This window comes from Trematomus bernacchii, unplaced genomic scaffold, assembly GCF_902827165.1.
Source record: "Trematomus bernacchii unplaced genomic scaffold, fTreBer1.1, whole genome shotgun sequence".
In the NCBI taxonomy this organism is placed as follows: domain Eukaryota; kingdom Metazoa; phylum Chordata; class Actinopteri; order Perciformes; family Nototheniidae; genus Trematomus; species Trematomus bernacchii.
Genome location: NW_022987477.1, coordinates 4,939,677 through 4,958,000, shown reverse-complemented (window position 1 = coordinate 4,958,000; position 18,324 = coordinate 4,939,677). Strand labels below are relative to the sequence as shown.

General features: G+C 40.1%; 1 protein-coding gene across 1 annotated transcript in view; it reads right to left on the bottom strand.

Annotated features, from left to right (window-relative positions):
* LOC117494796 (cadherin-18) overlaps positions 1–17,097 on the bottom strand; it is a 54,612-nt gene extending 37,515 nt beyond the window's left edge. Inside the window, exons 1-3 of the mRNA XM_034145766.1 lie at positions 16,769–17,097; positions 5,875–6,169; positions 1,692–1,811 (exon numbers count right to left, since the gene is read on the bottom strand). Of these exons, the coding sequence (XP_034001657.1) occupies positions 1,692–1,811; positions 5,875–6,169; positions 16,769–17,002 (649 nt within the window). The 5' untranslated portion in view covers positions 17,003–17,097. The remainder of the gene's footprint in view (positions 1–1,691; positions 1,812–5,874; positions 6,170–16,768) is intronic.
* Positions 17,098–18,324: the final 1,227 nt, after the last annotated feature.

The following is an 18,324-nucleotide window of genomic DNA, read 5'->3' as shown; positions in this document are numbered from 1 at the left end:
ATCCAGGGGCAAACAGGTACAACTGCTCGCTGAGGATTTGGGTCAAGTCTGAGACGGTCCTTTGGGGATTCCTCCTGCACCATATGTGCCAAATGCTATCATGACCACCTGTCCTTAAACCATCTCTTTACCTCATGGATATCTCGAATCAAATCTGTCCCTTGTTATATCAGGGCACCACACCAAGGTCAAACGGGAGGAGGTGGATTTGTCCGTGTGTGTGTGTTAGCAAACTGGTGTTTAATAATACATGAATTCCCCAAGATGGTGTCTCTGCAGTTTTAGCGTGCTGGGAGCCAGGTAAATGTGGATATACTGTAAGGAGGTGTAAGTAAGCTAATGCTCTGTGAGACAGATGCAGGAGCAGCTTCAGCTCCCCAGTGTTCAGCTCAACTGGGCAGAGGGCCAACACAACTGCGTTAAGACTTTGCATATTAAGGATCACATGCAAGTGCAGCTTCCTCCATGTGCGCCGTTTCCACTGACCGCTGGAGTTCCTTGTCCTAATTCCAGGGAGGAGGCTGCTTTGCCAGTAGCGAAAACAACAGCCGACTTGTATAAATGAATACTTGTGGGTGGAATGGTGTTGTGCAGAGTGCAGCTGGCTAGGCTTTCGATCATCGCCCTACTCCTCTGCATGCCCCCCACTGAATTACAATGCAGACAGGATGCAGAGTCAGCTCAAGCAAAACAAGCCATCTGACGTGTCCAAAGGCGCGCCGCATGTGGAAAATGGAAAGAAAATGACTGCAGCATAATCACTTTTGCGGTCAAAAGGTGATGTTAATAGATTTAAACTGAAATAACATACAGTCGATTGAAGAAAACATGTTGCGTGGCATGAGAAAAACCCTGCTTTTGTTCAAAAATTGGCATTGCTTCTGCCTCACCACACTGCTGTGAAATTGCTTCATCAATCCCCACTGCCTTTCCCCCTCGAGGCAAACTCAAAATATTCAGCAATTCATTTGTGTTGCTCATTCAGCAAAGAATTCATGTTTTACATGGGCGGCATGGTCTCAAAGGGGCCAATAGTTGTTCCAGACTCCAATGAATCAATTGTTACAAGTGAATTGTTCAGGTTAACCGACAGCAAGGGAAAACATGCAAGACTTCAGAATCACTATCGCATCTTTTCTGAGATGAAGAGACATCAGAAATAAACCGGCATGCACACACTCACAACAACACATCATATACAAGTTATATCCCTTGCACTTTAGACTCTTTATAAAGATTTAATAGATTCCAGCAGTGGCCCCCTCAGACAATAGATGAACTTTAAAAACACTGAGCACTGCATGCCGTGCCTCTGCCGCTTTTTTTCCCTCCTTTAAAAACAATGGCTTTCTGAAGGCATCTCCACAAATGTCTTCTCTGACCCCTGAGGATTTAGTTATGGCCCGCAAAGAGTGCGTTGCGTGTTCAACAATATAACCGTCTTATGAGTAGCCCATAACTCTACTGCGGCTGCTTTAGCTTTTTATGATGTCAGACCTGCTTCAATAACAGAACAGGATGTCCACTGAGAGAAGCGTCGGTACACATTTTTTACAGCATGATACACACATCACTTTAGGAGACCAACAATAGCCTGAAGAACAACGTTATTGCAGCCATTTATAGTTATAGTTACCATGCTTTCAAGAGCATGGAGGCTGACTTTGTGTAAGCATGCAGTTATAACACACCTGTTTTGGGGTCGATGGAGAAATATGGCTGTCCTTGTAGAACACTGTAGACTATTCTGGCACTGTTTCCGTAGGTGGGATCGTCAGCATCAGACGCAGTTACTTGCAACACCGAAGTGCCTACAAAAAAGAACACAGCATAATTATTTCATGGCATTTACTGACACTCTTAAATGCTTTTCAAATGTTAACAACCCTTTTTCCTACAGAATAGCACTCTAAACTGCACACCCAATTATGTTTTGAGGGAAATAGATTATCTCCGGGATAATGGTAACAGTTTTAAACTTTGGGAACCAGAGTTTTTTGTAGTTAAGAAAAAAGATCATGGTTTGGCACAGTATTTAAACTACGGACGTACATTTCAATAATAACAAGGTGGACTTTTGGTTTCACATGAAACACAAAACATAACAATTCCAGGAGAAAATACGTGTTCATCAAAGTAGACGTTTTTAGCACATACTGCTGCAAGAGAATTACATTGATGTGATTGCATGTGTAATGGTTCCTTCTTGAAAATAACCATGTCTGGTACATTTAAAGCAAATGAGAATGACTGTGTGCCAAATAATAAACATGTTACAGAAGGACAATAAACGAAATACTTAATACAACATAAATAAATAGAAAGTCCTCATACAACCCAGAGAAACAATTGGCAAACCAACAAACATGCATATTTATCACAAAGACTGACAAGATATGATGCCAAATAATCAAAACATCTCTTTAAGAAAGATAATAATGGGAACATATTGTGGTTAAAGACAGCTTTTTTGGTGTTCATGATTGATAATTCATATAGAAACACATTCACAGTGTGATTCATGTGACAGGAAAGTGGACATTATTCAGCTGTCAAACCTTCAAAGGGAGACATGAGTTACAATCCACATATTGAGTTTTCAAGTGGTTTTTCATTGCAAGAGATTTCAAAAACAAAGACAGCTGATTTGAGAACTAAGAGAGAGGGCTCATGTATAACTCTTAGCATTTAGGCTTCAATATAACAATTGACATTTGCTTAAACAGCCTTGCATGCTTCATTAACCCATTATCATTGCATGATGAGTGCATTGTAATTGCCCTATCAGCGTATCTAATGCATGATTATGTGTAAGAATTAGTATGATTATGTTAGGAGACATACGAGCTATATGTTACTTTACTAGGCCTGTAAATTATATGGACACAAACCTCTAGGAATAGAAATGACATTAAGCAAGTCAAATTCCATCGTGTCTCACCAGATATGACCTATTTATTTTTCTTGGAAATCTAAAGGAGCAGCGTGAAAAGACACCTGTAATGAACCATGTACTCCACTGAGTCTGTCAACCTCGCAGCAAAAATATGCAGTTGGAACTATTTTGACTTTTAACTCTGGGATTGGAAGCTGGGTCGTTTCCAAATCATCTTTCTGGGAAAAACGTATTGGTTAGTACATATTTAATTGATGAACTTTAATTTCTTTTTTATTATTGGCACTGTGACCTTGTATGATACATATTTATGTACAGCACGGACAAGAATACAAGATGTTCTATACAACTTATCAGATTCCAGCTTTTCAAATTGTAGAAACAGATCCATGTCATTACATAATCTAACTGATAGTGCACCCACTTTGCACTCAAAAACGACGGCATAATGTGCTTTCAATTGCTCTCAATTTACTCAATGTAAGTGTTTAAGTACAATATATTTAAAGCTTTAGAAGGGATAAGAGCAACATTAAAAGTGGCAATACACATGTGTTTCGCCTTCACTCTTAGTAATTCTTGATTGTACATTGTATTCGCCATAGAAAAGTCTTGCATTCACGATGACATTCTGTTGGTTTGATTCATATTAGATATGTTGCCCAGTCCTGAAAGCACCAGACATGTAATGTTCTGGTTCTATAGTCTGCTTCACTCCAAAAGACCTTGAATGTTGAACCCAGTCACATACTGTTTCCCATTTTTTACAAAAATGTCATCATCTACTTCAATTTATCTGTATCTGAGGACCTCACCGAGTTGATTGCCGTGACCACCGGATATACTATACTTAATAAAGATCAAGGTTTCTGAAGGCGGATAACCACCGGGCGGTTCTTTTCATCATGCCTCAGCGAGCCTCGGTTCATCCCCAATTGCAGGAATAAAATAACAAAAAAACATGTACTTGATGTGTGCTGTAATGAAGCAGCAATTAGTCAACAAGGTGGATGAGGCTCATTGGGTAAGATGTTCATTTTACGGCATAAAATATGTCGATACACAGCCAGGTGTGTGTGTTCAGCAATGACTGTCAACAAGTATGAAAACTGATTTGATTTGTGTTTTATGATGGATCTCAGCAAATATCAGCAAATAGGGCAACACAAGTATCTGTTCAAGCCTTAGTGTGAAACCCTAAATGTCTTTGGTTTTGTCAATAAACAGTTTTATACCTACCCATGTGTGCTATTCCGCTCAATTTCGGTGCATTAGTTCCGATAACACTCATTTAATCATAACCTCTCGTCTAAACAAGCACCCACCTCTGCCTCCGGGGTTTTTGAAACCACAATTAACAAGATATTTTCCCAGAAGTGAATTGGTTGACAGGAAAAGCAGTGATACCATCTCCAGTATGTCCATTAAGAGACTTCTCAACTGGGAGATATACAGTAGTTAGAAATTGATACTCCTTTTATCTAGCACTCTAGACAATATTATTGTACTTTTGAATAGGAGGTATGTAACAGTAACGTTGAGTTCCTGGCACGTGCCCAGCTAATCAATTTAGACAGGAAAGAGGAACAACGCAACCAATTAGTTGCCACACTCCCAGACAGCCCTTTCTGCACTTGGGAGCACCAGTATTGACAAATGCTGGGGGATTAGTGCTCTGGAGTGTGAGGACAGTTGATTGTTACAGCCGATTTGACGCTGCAGATGCTGAACCAAAGAGGAATTACTTTAATGGACAAGAGCAAAAGAGGGGGCGGGAAGAAAGGGCTAATTATTTTCCCCTTCACAGTCCTTGATTTCCTCCCTTGGGTCTTCAATGGTGATTGATTATTTGTGTGCAACTGATGATGAAGTTTGCAGACAACAGTGGAACTTTTTCAGCTGCAGCAGTAGCTTTAGACCTACACACATATTCAGTATGTGCCAATAGTTATTATTCCACGTAGAAAGTGTCAGGACATACAGTGTAGCACTTTTAAGAGATTAAGACATGTACTTGACACATCCAATTTAGTAACAAATACACAGAGTAGCAAAGTTGCATGTAGCTAAGGCTTTTCCGGCCATGAATATTCATGAATTCAACCAGGGAGCTATTGACTGTTTATAAAGAGGGCGCCTTAAGGTCTATTGGGGTTTGCATATTTAATCGCTTTTGCACATTTCCATCTTGCTGATGAAGCTGTTTTCTCTTATATCTTTTAATAAGTAGCTCTGCATCCTTTCAGCAGCTAGAGGGATTATGTAAGACGGACAGATATGAATGGAATGTTTTCACCATAGTGTCAATGTCACAAATTATACAGTATATCGGAAGACGCAAAAACGGCTCTGACAGCAGTTTGGCTAGCATTTATGATTGGTCCCAACATCCATATGTTCGGAGATATTGTCCTGAGAGGCAGAATCCACTGGACTGAGAACAGGGGGAGCTTTTGTTCACACGGCTAAAAACAGAACGGTGCAATAAAAAAATAAAAAATAGATGTTTGCCACATGATGCTGGGCTTACGAAGAGAAGCTGTCTCAGAGGAGGTGGAGAAAGGCTTTTTCTCTCCTCTATGATGTGGAGGACTCCATAGTCTCGATGGCGGGGATTGCTGTGGAGGCACTATTGAGTGCTTTATAAAGACCTGCCCACCCGGGAAACCATCACAGCAACAAGCAAACAAAGATGAAAAAGAGGACTCGGCTGGCTTACAGAAGATCAAGCCTTCCGGAGAACATTATCAAAGAGGGGACAAACCAGAATAGTGCACAGGGTAATAACATGTTTGATCACAGCTCTTCCTACTAATGCATTCTTGGTTCAACACTAAGTCATGTGTACATAACATGGGTACATTCGTCAAAGGTCTTGCCATAAAAGTCTTGTCTGTACCTCAACCCATCCAACACAGGCTTCCTGCTTCTGACAATCACATGAAGTTCTAGGTAAACATTTTTTTAGCAGTACTCACCCAATTCAGACATCTCCGGCACCGTAGCTACAACGGGTCCATCTGGAAATGTTGGTGCATTGTCATTGATGTCTTGTACTTTGATGATGAATTCCGACTTTGGTTCCAGCGCCTCCTCTGTGTTGCGGTCCAAGGCTTGTGCATGCAGGACATAATGCGATTTACTTTCTCGATCCAAGCTTTTGGTGGCGGAAATATCCCCCGTCACTTCGTCGATAACAAATATATTCCCAGCTCCATCCCCGCTCAGAATGTACCTGACGGATCCATCGCCTTTGTCCGAGTTAGAGTGAAGCTGCAAACCAGAGAAAGAGTGTGTGAATACAGAGGATAGAGCGTTGAAAAACATTTTCTTAGAGTTGTTTTTAGTGTGATTCAAAGAACACCGTGCACTGATGTACAAAGGCTGCATGAGTAATGCATGGAGAGAACACTATGATTTCCATAGCAACACATTTTTCATTAAAATATCGAACATTATCTACTTTTTATCTTCTCAAATGTAATGAGCTTCTGTATATATTTCTTATATGAATGTAAATTGAATATCTCTTAGTTTTGGATTTACAAACACAAGTCAATTGCAGACGTTACCTTGGAATATTAGACATTTTGACTGGCATTTCTCAATTGTTGGAGCCTTATCTCACCTTATACATTGATACAATGTAACATAATCTTCATCAAGGCCATAAAATGTGCTATGTGCTTTTTATAGCAATAACCTTTGTGGCAATAATGCACTGCAGGGTGCCGAGGTTTCAGTTTCACAACATTTATGTCTCATATACATTATTGGATATTCCATCTAAGGCCTGGCTGTGCCTAAGCAATCATTAAGGAAATTCCTCTTTCAAGATTCAAGTTTTGGGGAATTCCTTACAAGACGCTCTGGCTCTTTCTTACCAGGAGAGAGGGGAATAAGGGCCATAATTGACACCAAGAGGATTAAGACTTTCAAGTCAATTTCTCAGCTGGTTTTGTAGTAAAGTATAAATAAATATTACAATACTGGATTTCCACTCATGAATAAAACATGTTAAACTTTTTTTCCTCAGGGAAGTGTCACAGCTGAACATAACAGAACAATCTATTGTGCATGTTACGTACTAGTGGTATTTTTGTGTTTCATATTCCTAGATGCACATCAATAAGCTGTGAACACAACCTTTGAATCCCAACTCGGTCTCGTCTCAAACAGGATGTATGCAACTCTTTGGAGAACATAAGATACACATACAGCAAATAAATAATGCATGTTCTGTTTGTATGGAGGTAATATGTTTCCCTTCCACAGTAATATCTTCACAGTATGGATAAGCAGAACTATTATGAACATCAGTGTGCGAAGTGCAAAAAATAAGTAAAATGACACCAGAATCACAATTAAAACCCAACTACAAAGCTGGGTCATTTTCTACTCAATGCTCATTTGAGATATCTGTCGGGTATAATAAAGGTCTGGCAAGTTCTCCCACAACATCAAACAACTCAACGCACACACAGAGGGCAAATCAGTCCGGAACTGCATGTGTAATAGTAAAATGTATTAATAAAGAATGTTTAATTATGTGTTTCAAGTTGAGTAGTTTAAATGAATTATGACAAAGCACGGACAAATAGGAGCAGCAGTCAGTAGTCACATTGGATTTGAATTGTTTACCAGCAAAATCTGTCACTAAATATGTGTTTAATATGTAATAAATCACATCCACTCAGGTCAAAATAAAACTTGAACACACTCTCTTACAGGGTTATTCAAAGCGTAGATGGGTAAAATCAATTTAGTCTTCAGACTAAGATGACTTTTCATATCAACCAATGATTGTAACTGCTGCATTGTCTTTGATTAAGAGTAATTGTGATTTTGTAATATCACTGCTGATACATATAATTAGGGCGATGTTAAAAAACAACATTATTATAAAATGTCCTAAATAGGACAACTAGTAGAATCCTCAATATACTGTTAGAAGTTATATTGGCCGACAATGGCAATGATAAGATTGAATTACGTTGTTTTTTACATAATTCACTCATCTAAATAGATTCCAAATGTACTAATGAGCTTTTTTAAATTAAGGGAATCTTTGAGCCTAGTGAGATAGTGACCTAATTTATCTTGTTCTAAAGTTTTTACTCATATTAACTGATATAAAAATACACATAGATACTGTATAATCACAGTGAATTATTTTTGCATTATCCTGCCCTACTTCTACTTGATAGGCTACATTATGATTTACATAATGTTCCCATGCAAATCTTTAAAAAAAAGGATTTTGTTATAAACACATTATACTGGTGCAGTCCAGAATTAGGACACAGCTTTTTGAAGTACAGACGAGAGCTGAAGATCCTCTCCTTTCAATGTGACCCAAATTTAGAGACAATCAATCATCTCCTTATTTAAAACATTACACTTTGCAACCGTTATTGACCGTTTCATTGATTGGTTGTCTGTTTGTGACGTGATTAATTACTGTTCCGGCACTGCTAATCCTGCACTGGGCAACCATCAGACATCCCTGCTGGGAGATAAGACTTGAGCAGACAGCCTGTAAACCTGCAGTGCATTATGGGTATATGTGCAGTGGGGAAACTCTTGTGTTACCTAACTGACCCTGAAACTTGGTTTTAGCCAACCCGTGAGCATTTCCCAATGAAAACAGCCCCAAAAGGTACATATTTATATTGAAAAAGAGCAGTATAGTAAACACACTACCATTAACAGAAACAAGTCATTAAACATGTCATTAAACAAGTCGGACGGTGGAGGTCCTCAGGCCACTTCTAATCAAACCAGAGCTAGCGAATACATAATTAGAAAGCCGCTGCTGATTGCACACCAAACTCTTGATGAGGGCCATCTTTCCTTCCCGCTGTAAATATCAGGCCTGTAATTAGATAAGGTTTCAAAGATCCTGTTGAAATAGCTAGTTAATCAGTTGCTACACTGTACCATTATGAATCACATCATTCAAGCTGACAAATATGAACAGGAGAAAACATCACAGCAGGGTGGAGGGGAACAATTGCTCTGTTGGCCCATTTCTGCACTCTTTGAATTTTTAATGTCGCCAAAGACATTTAGAGAATTGTAGATTACAGTGCTGGCTCTAGCTTGATGATCAATTCCTGCTTATAAATGAAATCATTTAAATTCAGAGAACCAGAGTTTCTTGACAGACCACTTCCATAACTACTACAAGGATATATCCACTTCTGTCCAGCAGCACTCTACAACTTCAGCTCATAAATGGAATTTCGCCTGCAGACAGAGTGCTAATTTAGCCATTGACTTCTTTCACAGGAGCCAATAAATCATGCCCGGCAAAGTGTGAACCAATGGTGCATATGGCGACTACTTCCTTCAAAAAATCTATTGGTGATAAAAGTGTCAACAGGTTGCGGGCCATTACACAAACATCGTGGGCTAAAGTACAGCAGGGTCAGAACAGATGAGATTGAAACCTATATCAGGCCACTAAAATCAGAAAAGGGCAATAAGGAATCATGCTTTAAAAGGAATCTTTGAGGGGGTTTTCAATGTGGTCTTGCTTGGTATTACAATCACCCATATCTTCCATAGTAGCCTATAATGGACTATCCTTGTAACCTTCAATATGTTGTGCCTCGACTGTGACATTGTTCCATGCTTTAATGTTCAAAAAGTGCTTAACCTTTCTCATACTGCTTGTTTGTCTAAAACTAGAGTCCAGTCTGCTCTGATTGGTTAGCTGGCCTGCTCTGTTGTGATTGGTCAATAATTAGAGATGTCCTGATATAGATAAATCTTAAACGGAAATACTAGACAACATACGACAACCAACTGCATTAGATCTTAAACTGATTTACCTCCTGGCTTTAAGTTAACTGACAACCTTCTCATGTTTACTCACCATCTGTGACTGCTTGATGATACCAAATACAGGAAAAAGGCCAGTTTGAGCATCCACATTTTCCTGGACCGAGACCTCCCTCACTGCTGTTCAGAGGAGAGTTTGTGTTTTCGCTTCTTATTCAAAGCTGATGGTACAAAACTGGGCTCGGGGCAAATTGCTGTCATAATTTCAACAGCAGGGCTCCATTATTCTGCAGAGGTTGCTGCTCCTGCATCTCAAATTCAGCGTTGGGATATTTTATTCATATTTCATTAAATTTGATCACAGAGAACATTTCATGACAACTTGCCTTAATGTAATAAGTGTAAATATTGTTTCACCACAGAGCAGGCCTGAATAATATAATAACATACATCAGCTCTATATGATGCAATGTGGAAGAGGGGAATGAAAATGGCTTGATGTTTAGTTTATGTAATATATGGAAATGTAAGAAAATCTCTCATAGACACGATCAGTGAAGTCCAGGAAGACATGGTAATAAAAGGTGAAAAAATGACCTTATTGTTTGTCATCCCCCCCAAAAAAAGATTTGGAGGGATCCCTTTTCTCCACTGGGCATCAAAACAAGGGATTGTGTTTATCTCTCCGTCTCTACGACTGACTTTATTAAAGAATAGATGACAGGCATGTGGCTGGCGGCTGGCAATGCATTTCTGAGTTTAAAGAGATCAACAGAGACTCGGGCTCTGAAGTCGTCGGCGGGAAAACTCCAATCTCAAGGAGAACCTCCCTTATAATTTCATCATACGCCCAGAGGAGCAACCCCAGAGAAAGGGTAACTTCACTTTATTTTGTCAGAAAGCTACGTGTTGTCAGTGTTTGGCGTCTGTGTGCTCATTGCCGAGAGCAGCCATAAACTGTTTGTGTTCACAAGCTAATTGGGGCTCACAGTAAAAAACAACTATATGTTTGTCTCTGTCTACAACTTGTCAGGCGTCTCTGCCAATTAAAAAGGGAGAAGACAAGGAAAGCAATCCTCACATCTGAAATGTATCTGCCACTAAGACAGTAATACATTCAATTGTATTTTTTACACGTGTGGTAATGCTTGATAACAAAACTAATGAAAACAATCCTGCTTTGTTACCTATGATTATAGTTTTTCTGTCAATCATTCGCTCTGTCAGAGTAGATTATTAAAGTCAACTCACCAATTATGTTTTAGTAGAGCAGAGGGAAATTTGCACTGATGAATAAGAAGACAAGGCGCAAACAGCACCCGTGTTACAAAATTCGAAGCAATTATTTTGTTTTCTTATGATTGGTTAGCAACTAATCTTTCCATCTCATACGAACTCTTAGAGGCAAAAAGATGTCCAGAAGTGTGCACCCTGCGACTGGGATTTATTTAAATCAGGTTTAACTGATTTAATAACCACACAGACATATAATATTGATGACCAGAATGACCAGAAGAATACATTGAGATTGGCTTTCATTATGTTTGAAATTTGACAGATTTTTACCAAGTTGACTGGAACGATTAGATAAGGACATATTTTAATGATATTGTATCCGTAAAGGCCTCTTTTCACATATTTTATTATATTTAAACCCAATCACAGGGATGTTTTATTACATATTAACTATAACCGTAACTAATTATTCGTCGAGGCATTAATCTGGTGATTGCTTTCTTAATTAACCATTTAATAATTATGGCTACAAAATGGCAGAAAATCACCAAAATGGCCATTACAATTTCCTATAGCCCGAGGTAAAATATTCACATTGCTTGTGTTATCCAACCAAAAACTCAAAGATATTCAGTCGTCATTTATGACAAAGAAGAACATCAAAACCTCCCACTGACTAAAAGGGAACCAGCATATGCATTGTATTTTTGCCTGATAGAAAGACTCAAATTACGTTTGAAAGTTTCTGTTTCCTTTGAATAACATGCCCAGCAGCCATCTGGTCCATCAACCATCTATACACAACAATCCAGCAACTATATACAACAGGATATCCTACAGACAGCTTTGAAAACATTAGAACATAACTTCTGATCAACCACCTTTTCACCCATAATGGAAAAATTAAGTCTCAAAAGCTGAATTTCTGAGCCAAAACAACAACATGCACAATCAAAGGATTCAGTTTTGGTTTAGTAGTCACCATGCCAATTATTCTACTCCTGCCAATTTTCCGGCTGAACAGATATAGAGCTGAGTGGCCACATGGTGCTGTGATAATCAGCCAAAATGCTTAGAAGTGGCTGCAATTCAGTCATAAATCATGTCCTGTTTTAGGTAGAGTCAAGAAAACGACTTAATCTTGCTATGTAGCTGTAATGAAGCAAGGGACAAATCAACTTTTTGGAAAAGTGGTACATGACATGTAACACAATCTTCACAATTACATCGCCCCAGTGAAGTATACGCTGTAATGCGTCCTCATACATCCTACATCTGACCTTCAGCTATTCTTCTCTTCTGTACCAGCTTTGTCCTCTCCATTGTACAGATCCTCATAATGTATGTGCCTGGTTGGAATGTATTATTGGTGAATGCTATTTGAATTGGCTCGGTCAAATTGGGTGTACAGATCCACATAATGTATGTACCGAGCTGGCCTTGCTTGTTCCACTCATTATGTGTGGAACGAGTTCAAGAAGGCAAACAAAAAGCATATCTCTACAAAGCAGGCAAAAAAAGGACAAGTCTTAAATCAGCACAGAATAAATTCCTGGCATTCATTTAATTGTCACATCCAGGTGACAATTAAATGAATGCCAGGAATTTATTCTGTGCTGATTTAAGACTTTTCATTTAAGCATCAACCGTATGACAGCTGGAGGGCCTATGGGCTCACCAGGGCACAGCACATTTGTATTGATGCACCAAAGCTACAAATAGCTGTACAAGCATCACTGCAATCTCTGTTTATCTGTTTGTTCTTTGTCTGGATTCCACAACTCTTGTAAATCCAACTTGCTTGGACTAACAGTAGTAACATGTTGGTTCAAAACGATTCATTGAAGCTGCATTGCCTTGATGTTACAAGCTTTGCAGAAGCAGAAATGCGAAGTTGGATTCCGGATGTGAAGCGTTTATCCATCAACAATGTGCATGATGAGTGGAGCAGGGGGTGAAGAGAAGGAGAAATGAGCACTGCCTTGCCGTCATATTTGCAATTAGTAAGGGGGGTGGGTTCGTTTTTGATTAAATCTCGGCTCTTATACTTCACTCAAGAGAACTTAATCACTTTTTACGTGGGCGTGCTTGATTGTCTGATTATTATACCACAATTTGGCCCAGCTCCCTCCCAATCAACTCCTCCGAGCGCCCCCTTCTCCGCGATTGATTTGTAACAGTCACAGTAAACCCTGATGATGGAGCGCCCGCCTAATGACCGTACATCAAGAGACAGTGATGAGGTGAGGGGCGTGCTGGAGACGAGCCTTTGATGCACATCACGGAGATCCGCCCTAATAGTTGTCCTCTATTTTGACATCTGCGGGGAGACACAGAATGAATCGTCGTCTTCCCAGCAGGATGCAAGCGTCTTGATGTACAGTAATGAGATTATTAGAGACCCGGAAGCAAGTCTGACACTCATTTCTGCCTGTAACTGCAATGTTTGAATGAGACAGAAATGAAACCATCACGTTGTTGCCTTGTGCTGGGTGAAGGAAAATGGCTTTAGTATCAAGTGTCTAAATAGTGCAAATGTATTTAAACGTTCCAGCCAGAGGACAAGGGAATGCACTCAGGATGTTATGCATGCCTGCACACACAGCAGACATACGCTTCAAGTGTTATTTCCTGCAAATCAATTGGAGTTGAACTGTATTTCACTGGGTTAGCTTCATTCTCTACCTTGTTTTGATTGGTCAAAGTGTGACCGTTTCAAGGACACAGCACGACAGATACATTTATAATCCAGACCAGAACACGATGAGCCTTTGCAAACAAACACTGTCGATCCAAATGACCTCTCACACAGATGAGAAAAGTCCATGAATATCTCTTTGCTACACATGTGCACACATAACGAGGAGAATGAACTGAATGTACAACATGTGATTTAGAGTTTAATGTGTAACGATGCATCACTCAATATTATATTAACAATAGATTCGATTCATATCATCTGATATATATTAAGTTTTGTACCCAACTTTTTAGTATCTTTCAGCATATTGTTTTGGTTAGGTGTAGAGATTTCTGTTTGCAGTTTCCTAAAACAAAGAATTCACATTATTAGTAAGTGCATTTGTGTTTATAACTAACTGTCAGACAACACAAGCAATCTAGGGACATCATTTTGAGCTCAAGAAAACTGCTTCAGGTTTTATTTTTTATATTTTCAAAAAAGTGTTTCTTATAAAAAACAGTTATGAAAAGAGGAATCCATAATGAAAAACCTTTAGTTGGAGCCCTACCACATTCATACATGTAGATGCACTCCCACACTCATATATGAATGCCTCAGTGTCAGAATAAACCCTCAGAGGTTGATAAGTATTATCTCTGACATTTCCATGATGTTTTTCTATCCAACAATGCGGAGTTGTAATGTGACATCAGCTGTGAAATGCTCCTTGTTATTTCATATAACACTTCAGTGGTTTAGCATTGGAAACATCCAAATGAGCATACACTTGTTTACTGCATCGCAAATAATGGGTGGAACACTTTTTTTTTTTTTTCGTCTCTTCGCACCGTTGAGGTATTAATGTGCATGCAAGAAGACAGTTGTCTGATTCTGTCACAGCACAATCCATATTTAGATGTATGAATAAAACATATGAGCACCTTTCTTTGAGGTTGCTACTATGCTCTGCAAATGAACATAGGATACAAGCAGGGGTATTCCTTCTGGATAATCAAAAGAACGTGTTTACTGTACATGTTATCATCGCACACGCCACACACGTTGGTTCCATTCAAGGATTTCTAACTATTTTTACAACAGCTGCACCACGTCTTCCATTTAAGATACAGCAGGCAACTCACTGCAATATATATTCATTCAGGGTTTGGGGGGATTTGCAAGGTGTGTAACCTGCCGAGCAACTTCAAAGCGCCACGCTGAGATGATTGACAAGAAGACGTCCACATGTCCCATTGGGAGAGTCGGTTGTCTTCTGACTCGTATCTGGACAAGCCCTGTCCCCTACCAAAGCATTTTGCGTCTCACTCATGTGCACAAAGCTGTCATTTCCCAAATGCATCAGCCCCCCAGAAAGGTGTCACTGGGGATTATGGGATACCTCCTGGGGATTAAAGATGTTCTTGACAGGCTGGCCGCTTCACCTATTCTCAGCAGTCAGTCTTTGCTCTCCTTTGTATGAGAGTTGTTAAAAGTACACATACCCTACACGGATGCCAAGGCTGAGTCTAACATTATGATATGTCTGAGTAATGATTGACCGTGCAGATTTCTTAGCACACATCTGCATAAATGTTGACTATGTAGTATTTAGAAATCCCATTAGAATATTCCACACATCTTATCATGAAACGTCTGTTTTAAAAGATTGTATTTGTGGTCATACAGTAGCAATTATCGGCAAAGACTGCTCATTTGAGGCTCACTAATGTCCATAGTTTTTAATCAAGCAAAGGGAGGAAGAAAAAAAAAGCACAATACGTGCAGACTGCATTAATCCTCCTCCTCCTCCCCCTCTCCTGTCTTCGTCTAATTAAGGGTCATTCTGTCTCCTGGCCACATTAGGACAGCGCAAACCATTCCCCACCCTCATAATTAAATGTTTTTTTTGTGCTAACCATCTGGAGACCTCATCTCTTCAAACGTGCATGTCAAATTGATTCCTTAATAATGTTTATGTGTGTCTTCTCAGTGCTTTATTATCATCCAGGATTAGCTGTTTAGTTTGTTTTGCTTTCATCAGCTACAGACACACACACACATACACACACAAACAGAACAACAACACCCTTAAGATAGGACTAACACACCAGCCAGCAAACCAAACACTCATGAACTTCAAAGCCATGGACGCATTTAATTTTAAATGAGTAACCACCTATTTATGCAGTTAGTGCATCGACAAACTGACGCTTTGAACATCCTGCAAATCTTCGGTACCGTCTAATACTCTGGACACAATGCCTCGTAGATGCTGCGGGATTGTTTTTGTTTGCACTGTGGGATTTCATGGTTCATTCACGCGTCAAATAATATTAGCAAAAACATGTTTCACCAATAAATAACCTTTCTTCCCAGCTTCACAAGGACGATTTTGATTAAAACCCCAGGTTTATTCAATAAACAGACATTTGAGGTAGAAAGTGATATTTACTGTTGTTGTTATTTTTTCCCTTTCACACTTTTCTCCAAGCATGTCATCCCTCTTTTCTTTCATTTTCCCTTCAAATGGCAGCGTTGTTGAAATACAGACATATGTGCAGTCAGAGGAGCGTGCTGCCTTTCTCATTCTCTTTCTCTCCGAGTGCAGTTGAGGGGATTAATCTGTGCCCGAGTGCCTAGAATAATGATCACTGCAGCGGAGAAACACATTTGAACATTTCAGGAGATAAGGGCAGGCAATCTGCAAGCAGATGACTTAACCAGCTCCCTGTGGTTTATTGTGGAGCTAACAGAGAAGTCACCACCAACAAGCAGAAAGAATACCCACAACTATCTGTTCTGGTGTAAGACACATCAGTCACTCTGAAATTACATTCATACCATTTCCTAACTGTGAGGCGCCCCGGCTTATTATTCATGTCCCCATCGCACTACTGTCCAATTTCTAACTGTGGTGGTTCATTTCCCACCAAGAGATCAAATCTGGTTGCGTTTCCCACAGACACCAAATCTGATTTTTCATTTCAAAGATAGCGAGATGTAGAGGGCTATTCTCACTTTCAAACTTAATCCACTCTTGCAACGCTGGCTTCCCCAAGTGGCAGACATGCTGAGAGGCGCTCCTAATTACACAGAGAGAACGCTTTTGGACATCATGACAGGAATTCTTACCGACACGGTAATGACAGTTCAATACAAACTCCTACCTTTCCAACATACTGTGCTTCTGTTCCCAGGTGTTCTTCTAAAACAAAGAACTGGTTCCAGATCCAGCCGCGCTTCGGCCTGTGATGCACCTCCGTCTCCCCGTTGGCCAGTTTGGTCCCGTTCCTGAAAGAGGGCACTTTGGCGGGGAGGTGGTGGCTCGCCCCGTAGCACCTCTGGATGAAACAGAGGCAGACCAGAAAGGGACAGAGACAGGAGGGGGCGGATATCCTCATGGTGGCGCGTGCTTTTGTAAAGGTATCCCCGTGTTGCAAGGTGGTAAGGTCCTCCCACCACCACCGCCGCCACAACCAGCCACCGCTACCGTAGTCCCAGCCAAAGATAATTCTAAATCCAAATGAAGGAAATAGCCCTCCCGGTAGATCCTCTAGGGTTCATCTCCCAAAGCCGTAGGTTTAATGAGGAAAAAAAGGAGCGAGATATATTTACATTATGGAATTTCCCAGGCTGTGAAATGCTGTGCAAATGGACGTGAACTTCTGGTAGTTCTACCAAGAGCAGAGGTTAATCCTGGAAGCCATTTTGGATTTCCTGGGAGAGAAGGAGAGAGAAACACAGAGTAAGAGATTAATTTGATGGATATTAGAAGCTAAATGTCCACTAATTCCCTCCAATTAAATTGCAACTCGTAAATCCTTGCAGATGAGGACATGCACTTCAAACTGGTCGACAAAGTACAAAAAGTATTCTAGTTGTACTATTCCAGCCGTTGTGCGGATGATACAAACAAGTTCAGACCTGAGGAGTCGCAGTTCTATTAAAAGGTTGTCCATGCCTATGAGGTTATGGCGCTGTGCGGTGACTGATACCGCCTTGTGAGGTAAGAGTCATGTTTCAGAGCAGAGCCGGCCTGTGACTCAAAGGATGAGTTGGTTTATTAAAAAACATCAGGAAATGTTTGATTTGGATGTTTTAACACGAGCGGGGCATACTGTGGGTCTTACTGTGCGCTTGAATAATAAACACGGCAGGAAGAAATACATTTGCTATGATAAGGACGGGCATCAAGCCACTAAGACGTGAGGCGGAGGGGGGATTTAAAAAAGGCAGTGGAATGGAAAAGACAGAAGGAAACTGCTTTTCTCAATCAAAATAGTAAAGATGGCAATGAAGTATTAAAAAATAGTGACGCTCTGCTAGTCTTCTGAAAGAATGTGCATTACCCCTGCATGATAAACTGTGTGATCTTTAAAGAAGGGGCATTATGGAGAATCATCTAGTCTTGGGCTGGGTTTTAGAGTTGGATATATTATTTAAGGAGTTGCTGAAGCATGAAATCGCTCCTCACGGCTCACTTTTGAATCGCAGGAAATTGCAAAGTTTGACCTTGCTGTGCTGCCCTTTGGTGTGATGTCACAACTAAAGATATAACAATGATTTCAGAGTCTAATTTAGGTTTCTGAACAGTGAGATGTGAGGCCTTTCTTAGACAGAGTACGTCAAGTTCAAGCTTGCACTAAGGATGTTAACATTGCTAACGCGACAAAAGCATTGTTGCTGACATCACCAGCTCCACCAGGCTTTGGGGATTAGACTG